General features: G+C 45.3%; 1 protein-coding gene across 3 annotated transcripts in view; it reads left to right on the top strand.

The window, feature by feature from the left end:
- Window positions 1-7,954, top strand: part of LOC103780909 (AP-2 complex subunit beta) — a 73,869-nt gene that overhangs the window by 12,896 nt on the left and 53,019 nt on the right. For all 3 annotated transcript variants that reach the window (XM_008948611.1, XM_008948609.1, XM_008948608.1), the window contains exon 5: window positions 6,223-6,413. In XM_008948611.1, the coding sequence (XP_008946859.1) occupies window positions 6,223-6,413 (191 nt within the window). The remainder of the gene's footprint in view (window positions 1-6,222; window positions 6,414-7,954) is intronic.

Genomic DNA, 7,954 nt, shown 5'->3' with positions numbered 1-7,954 from the left:
CTTTCTCCCCTGCCTCAGGAGTGTCAGCAGTTGGGGTAGTTCTTACAGACAGCTGACACAGACTGAGCTTGCAAGGCCACGGGAGCAGGAGCAGTGTTTAGTCTGCCACAAGAAGGCATTTTTCTACTGTGTGTGGTGGGAACTGGAAAGTGCAGAAACCAGTGAGGGCAGGCACGCCATGGGGAGCATAACACTTCAACTTCCCTTTCATTGTCACCTCCAGAAAAACTGATCCCACCCACAGAAAGAAGCAGGAGGTCTTCCCACCCGGGTGGGTTTGGGGATGCGGTCAGGAGCCGGTCGTGTATCCAGCAGTGGTGCTGAAGTACAGCCTCCTGGAGTGGAATTGGTGGAAGATGAACGACCTACCCAGGGCCCTGAAAATCTGTCACAATTAAGGCTGAACACAGGAGCTGCTACTTTCCAAGGCTGCGTGTGGGCTGGGGATGAGTTATGTCTCCCAGAGCTCTAACCTGAAGCTGTGGACGTTGTGTACGTTACCGGTGTGAGAGGTTCATGTGGGCTCTCTGACTTGCCTGCTTGGGCCATTTTAATTGTTCATGGACCATTTCTAGGGAAACAAAGTAAAAGGGGGGCTCGTAGATGAAATATATAATACGAACAGAAGTGGGGGTCCTGTTCCCTGGAGAGAGAGCTTGTCTGTGCTGGTGCTTGCTGGGGACCTTTCAGTCACACAGCATCGTCTGGCCATGAGAACGAGTGGCCCTGTGGAATACAGATCCATGTGGATGCCCCTCATGTCCCATCTGGGAACCTGTGCTTAATGACACCAGTGTTCCATGCAAGCTCAGAGTGCTCTCTGGAAATGTCAGGCCCTCTCTGTTCTCAAAAACATCACGTGGTGCCTGGCTCTGGTGAGGGCAGGAGCCTCCAGCACTGTGGGCAAGGCTGCCTTTCCTCAGCACCTTTCCAGAGCCCCTTCCTTTTCCCTCCTTTTCTTCATTTTCTCCTCTCTTTAATGGAGTAGTGAGTTAGGAGCTCCTGTTTTAAGCAGCAGAACATTCTATTTCATTAACTCTATTACACACATGGTTTAGTTTCCAATTAGCTGGGATGCTAGCAAAATAGTCTGATTGCTTTGACTGGTTGGTGTTCTAGATCTGCCTAGCTTCCCTCCTGGCCCCCCACCCCCTGCAAAGCTTTTCTGTGTGGGCTGGGAGGCAGACACTCAGGTTTTCACCCACCCCCTTTCCTCCTTGTTAATGTATTTTATGCCATTTGCTCTGAGCTGAAGGTTTGAGCTGCCAGAAGGAATAACTGGCAAACCAGTGTTCCTATCTCTGCAGCTCTCCGTGAGGTGGGATCTGATCTCTGCCTGCAGAGGGGGTTTGGCTGTGGGTGGGTTTAAAAATGTTGGGTTCTTGTTAAATCTGTAATGTAGTTTTTAAGTACAGGGTCTATATTTTTTTTAAGAAGAGCCTGTGAAATTTAGTTACCCTCATCCCAGTGACGCTTCTCTTAGAGTCTAAATTGGTTGGAAATTCCAGCCAAAACCCAAATTTGTTGTTATTCAGCTTAATTGTTCTCTGAGGGGATGTTGCTGGGACTGCATGTGAGTAATGTTGAAATGTACCCAGAGTCAACTGATTTGTATCAGCAAACCAGGGACCTGTGGTTATCATTATCATTATTAAATCTTCATTCTGCCCAGCATTTGTACTTCCTAGGTTGTTGGGTTTGGGGTTTTTTTTGGCTGGTTTTCATTGGCTGATAGCTGGTGGCTTGAAGGCAGTATTCTTAAATGTAAGTCTAGTGAGGCATTTTGCCATGGAATTAATTTATAGGCTTAAGCATTTAAAAGCTTTTCCTGTTCATTAATTGACATATCTTTGCCTAGTGGGTTGACCTTGGGGTTTTTTCCCTTACTTTTGAGAACTAGAGACTATTCTAGTTGTTAGTTCCTTGTCTTTTTAGTCTCTTTTTCCAATTTATGAAATAGGTTATACAGCTCTGGCTTGGTTTCTCATCAGAATGAACTTGTTGCCTGTTCAAAAGCAGAGAATACTTTGCTAAAGAAGCTTATGGGTTTTTTTTTCCTCCCTCTACCAAGGTATGGCCGTGGCTGTGAAACTTGTCCAGTTCCGTGGAGGACTTTGTCCTATTTCACTTCATAAAGCTTTAGCCTTACTTTTCACATCCCCCATCATCATTGCTATTTATTTATAAATAAATAAACCCACCAGTTGTGTCACTTCATCACTCTGTACCTTGTACTTGCTGTTCAGTGCAGCTGGACTTCACTGTCGTGTTGCTCTGCTCAGGAAGAAGCATCAATTGAGTTGAAGACTTCAGGTTCAGCTTTGATGTTGTAGATTTTCTTCGGCCAAAACATCTTTCTAAATATTTCCAATGACAAATATGTGACTGCCCAAGTGTATACTAGGTGGTGTAATGCTTGAATTGATACTGACTGGTGCTTAATGGACATTTTTTTCCCCAATATCCTAGTGAAGACTGTTAGTACCCCAAACCGTGGACGCTGTTTCGCTCTGTTCCTGTGTTGCCAGAGCCATCCCTTGGTGAGAGCTGCCAGCAGAGCAGGAGTTCCTGTGCACTGGAATGCAACCAGGCAGTGCTGGCTTGTGTTGCTGTGTTCCTGCCTCGTGAGGAAGCCAGTGGCAGTGCCAATGGAGAGGTGACCAGGCACACTTCAGCCAGTGTTTACGTTGGACTGCGTCCTGAAATCTGTTTTCATTTCAGCTGTGCTGGGGCTGGGTAAAAAGTCTTGAAGATGCTAATTATTTTTGTTGGCATACCATAACATAACAGTTATCAATATGTTCAGTGCAAATCGCCAGCAAGCACTGTTTTTTTTTTAATAAATGTTGCTTGAAATTTGAAGGTGTTCCCCATCCCTCCCCTTATCCCCTTTTTGCTTCATTTCTCTTTGTCCCCAAGCTGACAGCAGCACTGTTCTGCTAAGGTAGAAAGTGAGGACCAGCTTTAATTGTGGACTATAAGATCGTAGATCCCAGCTGGCCTGGCAGAACTGAGCAGCCACCAAATGTGTCACACCCTTTACAGCCCTGTTTTTGGAACACACAGGAGGCCTAAGTGCACCTTGCCATCCTGTAGTCCCTGACAAAAGGGTCCTTTACCTGGTGTTCAGAGCCAATTAACACACAGTCAAGACATTTGCTTTCTTTCAGTCCTGCAGAAATGGGTGCTAGGTGCTGAACTGCAAATCCCACACACCATTAGCTCCAGTGGCAGCAGTTTGTACAGAGTACAAGTAACAAAAAAATCACAGATGATTGGTTATGTGATTTTACATTACCTGGCCCAGGTTGCCCAGGGAAATTGTGGATGCTCCATCACTGGGTGTGTTCCAGCTCAGGTTGGATGGGGCTTTAAACAGCCTGGTCTCAGCGGGATCTCTCCCTGCCTATGGCAGGGGGGTTGGAACTAGGTGATCTTTAAGGTCCCTTCCAACTCAAACCATTCTGTGATAAATCTTTGTACATATGCTTCATCAATTACCTAATTCATTATACTAAGTTGGTCCTATGTTCAAGTTTAGATTCTCTTCCTAGAGGTGTGATTTTAGTATTAAAATCAGCACAGGTTACTTAGGGGGCAGTTGGATGTTTTGATCTTTGTCCAAAGCTGTCTCTGGTTTATGTAAAGGAGCTAGAATGAGGGATTATTTAGCAAAGTTGCCAGATTTTTACTGTCTTTAGATCTTTTTCCTGCTCTTAATGCAGTGTATTTCTGATTGTTTTAACCTTCAAGGTCATCCCATGCTTTAGTCTTAAGGGCTTTCCATTCTTGTTACTTACTGGTTTCAGGCCAGTTCATTATCTGCTTATTCAGCTTAAAAGTTCTTAACTGGATCCTGCCAACGACAGTCCAACAGTCTCTCATGGATGCTTTTAATGGGAATCTGTTGTCTGATGGGCTGCCATGTAGTGCCCCATCCTCAGCTTTGATTTGGACACTTGCATTGATTTGTGTGCCTATGCCAGGTCCTGAAAAAGCCCCAGAAGCTCCTAAAAGCAAGACCTCATCCACAAGCAGGTCTGTGGGTTGGAGCAGCCCGTGGTAACAGCCTTTCTGCTCGTCCTTTGCCTGTGACAAACTCAGAGTTAAAGACTTCACTTCCTCTGCCAGGAGAGAAACTCAAGTGCAGCCACTCTGACCTGCACTTGCCGCAGGGCTCAGGGCAGCCACATGGCCCAGTTACTGCAGCAAAGGTGGTGCCTGGCAGCGTGAGCACCAGAGCTCAGCCCTCTGCCATGGGGCAGCTGCCAGGTACCTTTCTGTGATGCTTTGGCCCTCTCACTTCTTTTTATCACCTCACATTATCTTCCCAAAGTCCTCATTTTGTTTTAGAAGTGCTTTTTCGTAATGGTTTTGAACTTCTCCCTTCCTTTTGTGGTTTGTCTTCACTTGTAAACTTCCAAAATATAATGAAATTTGAACAGTCTCTTACTGCTTTTTTGTGCTGTGCCACATCTACCGTTCAGGAATTAAATGGTAAAATTAATGGGCAAATTAAATAATGGGAGGAATAAGCAGCATATTTTAGTAAGCTACTCATTAAAACAGTGCAAGAAGACAGCAGTTCTGATTGCTAATGATTTTGGTGACAGAAGGCTCATTCAGCTAATGAAATGCATAAAATCTTGGATCAAAATCCCATCTCTGACCTCTAGGTGTGAAATGCAAAACAATCAACATTGCTGTGTTTGAGCAGTGACTTTGGAATACGTTGGTTTAATGACAAGCAGTGATGGGAACAATGCAGAGAATTTTCTGGTCATGCTGTTCCTGTTTTCAGTGTGCTGCATCAGAAGTATCTTTAGTCATCCAGATAATCAGACAATTTTAGATAAGGTGATTCTTTGCCTTAATCCCATAGAAAATAATGCTATAAATTGTTGTGTTAGCAGGGATGTAAGTTGAGCTGGACATGATATACATGGTAAAATACCCTGAAAAGGCCTTTTCTTAGGATTTATTTGATTTGTGTGTTAAACTGGGGCTTAAATCCCTTTCCTAATTAGTTAAAACCCTTGAAAGACTTCTGTCTCATCTGCAAATTTTTTATTTTTGTCTAAATATTCTATTCCTGTTTTAAAAATCTTGACATGGCATCTGTTAGAATAACTGTTGAACTTGAGTATGGAGCTAAGAAGTAGAAATTTTTGTTGCACTGCCACTTCTTGCTCCTGTCAAGTTGGACCCTGGACTTCCTCTCTCCTTTTCATCCATGCTTAGGAAAGAGAAGACCTCACAGAGTCAGGAGTGCAGCAGGAATCAGGAATATTTGCAATGATGAGCTGTGCTTGCTTTAAGGGGACTCTGTAAAGCAGACAAATGGATGCTGTGGAGACTATTCAGAACTGAAAGATGTGTTATTAAAAATTTAGCAGGAGTTTTCCATTTTGGGGAGATTGAGGGTTTGCTTTCAGACGGTGTGACCTGGCAGAGCTGCAGGCTGCCATCTCCTCTGACCCAGGAGATGGTTCTGCTCATCTCTCAGGTCACATTAAGCAACATGCTGTGGGACTGCCAAGGGGCAATTAGGCAAGAGGCATCCATTCCTGAATGAGGAGCACAATTAGAGGTTGGAGATCTTGACTATATCAGTTGAGCATCTCCTGAAAGTGGGGGGAGATGGTGCCTACTTGAAGCAAGCTAGGGTGGGAGCCTGAAGCCTTCAAGGAAGGTCAGATGTTCTTGCTCCGTGTGGAGACACCCTGATGCCATCTCTAGCTCCCTCCAAAGTGGAGTCTCCTACAAAGTCCTGCTCCCAGGCCCCCATTCTGTCCAGAGGTGACTTTAATATTTGTTTATCTTCAACACAAACACTTCAAGTTGTACTTTGTCGAGCAAAATGTTCTTTGTGCCCATGCTGGATTTTCATGTTCCCTGTGTGTGGCAGCCTCCTCCTGCTGTGCTGCTATTCCTTCACTTCCTCCCAAGAGAATCTCCAGATTTTAGTGAAGAGGAAGGTTACTGCCAACCTTTGGGCTCTCCAAGTTGTTTGTGAGGTGGTGCTGGGTCCCTGAAGACTCGGATACCTGACCTGGCTGGTGCTGAGCAGCTGATTGCACACAGCAGGATCTCCCTCTTTGTTTCCCATGTGTAACCCCTGCCAAGCCCAGGTTAATCCCTGCCAAGCCCAGGTTAATTCCTGCCAAGCCACTGGGGTGCTGGGATGCCAGCAAGGAACCCATCTTCTTGTCTCTCCCCCAGGTGGTAGCGAACGCCGTGGCTGCCTTGTCAGAAATCAGTGAGTCCCATCCCAACAGCAACCTGCTGGATTTGAACCCTCAGAACATCAACAAGCTGCTGACAGCTCTCAACGAGTGCACGGAGTGGGGGCAGATCTTCATCCTGGATTGTCTGTCCAACTACAACCCCAAGGACGACCGTGAAGCTCAGAGGTATGGTTCTTTTTTGGGGTTCTCTGGTGCAGGGCACTCGCAGCTTCTGGCAGTGTTACAGGCTCTGAAAAGGGCTTGTGACCACAGGGCTCTCTGCTGAGGGCTCTAAGACTTGAAGAGGTTTAAAACAGAGGCAACTTTTGGCAGTTTGGGCTGATGCTGGAAACCTGCCCCTTCCCTTTGCAGAGTTCTTTTCTCTGGTTACCATTAGCTTAGCTTTTTTTTTTTTTCCCCACTTTTCCATTTAAAAGGCTTCTTACAGAAACTGGCACTACTTGAAGGGATCAGCCAAAGACCAAACCTCTAACAGTGGAAGCAGTTTTAAGGCAGAGCTTCTTTCATGTTAGGGTTTGCTACTTTGAGAGGCAAGAAGCTCATACAGGTTTGGAGGCTCCCAGAGTACTACAGGTCTAAGACTGGAATATTTTTCTCTAACTAAAAACTAGTCTGTGATATGATAGAAATTATTTCTTTTTTAAATCACTCCAAATTCACCTTTGTGTTTTTACCTTTAGCTGCAATGACCAAATCTAAAGACCTAAACAAAGACCTTAGGGTTTAGGTAGTGAAGTGTGAATTGATGCACTTCAGGTCTCCTTCTCATCTGTCTCCAGAATCACAAAAATTCAGATTCTATACCCAGAGAACAAGGAATCAGCAAGAAAAATTACTTGGAACAGGGAATTTCTCAGTCTGGATATACTTCATGTGGGTGATATGGGGGTTTGAAAAGGAGGAAGGGGGACAAGCCCACATGCAAAATCCTGGGCAGGCCTTTTTGGATTTGATGGATTTCTTCACTGACCATTTTTTAAGGCACAACAGATAATCCACATTTTTAAAAAGCCTGCCAGCAGTCTTGCTGATTTTTTTTTTCCACCTCCCTCCCCCTTGTGTTCTGTTTCTGTGCCAGAAACAGCTCTTAATGAGTGCTAGAAACCTGCAGAGATCTCCAGGGTGTCAGGCCAGTATTATCCTCACTCTGAGAAAGGGACCACTGGTTTGAACAACTGCAAACATGTCCCAGTTCCTCATCCACAGTTCCTGTGAAGAGAGGTGTATAAAACTGGATGGGCAGTAACTACTTCTTTGTGTGGAGTTTGACTCTCAGAGCCTGTCTTATTTGTGACAGGGGTGTGATATTATGCTCTCCTTGATAGCAAAGCTGGTGTCATTACCCCTGTGCATGGAGAAACTGAGGCATGAAGAGCTTTGATGTGCCAGCTGACTTTGGGCAGAGGCAGCTGGGGACAGCCCCCAACTCTGACTTAGCCTCCTCTGCTCTTCACTAGCCATGCTGCTTCCCTTCTGGGGCAGCTGAAAGCAAATCTTTCAGGGAAAGATACTTCAGGAGGCACAGATGGGAATAAGATTGTTCTGGGTTAGCAATATGCAGGAGGGGGTGGGAAGAAACTCGACAGATGCTGGAAGAATGACTGTATGAACCCAAACTTCCTTTCTGCTTGGGGAGGGTTGTTTAGGATGCTGGTGGTTATAGGAACCACTGAGTCAAGTGGTGAAGCTGAGACTTGGGAGGGGAT

This window comes from Merops nubicus, unplaced genomic scaffold, assembly GCF_000691845.1.
Source record: "Merops nubicus isolate BGI_N331 unplaced genomic scaffold, ASM69184v1 scaffold11741, whole genome shotgun sequence".
In the NCBI taxonomy this organism is placed as follows: domain Eukaryota; kingdom Metazoa; phylum Chordata; class Aves; order Coraciiformes; family Meropidae; genus Merops; species Merops nubicus.
This window is presented reverse-complemented; position numbering and strand designations above follow the sequence as displayed.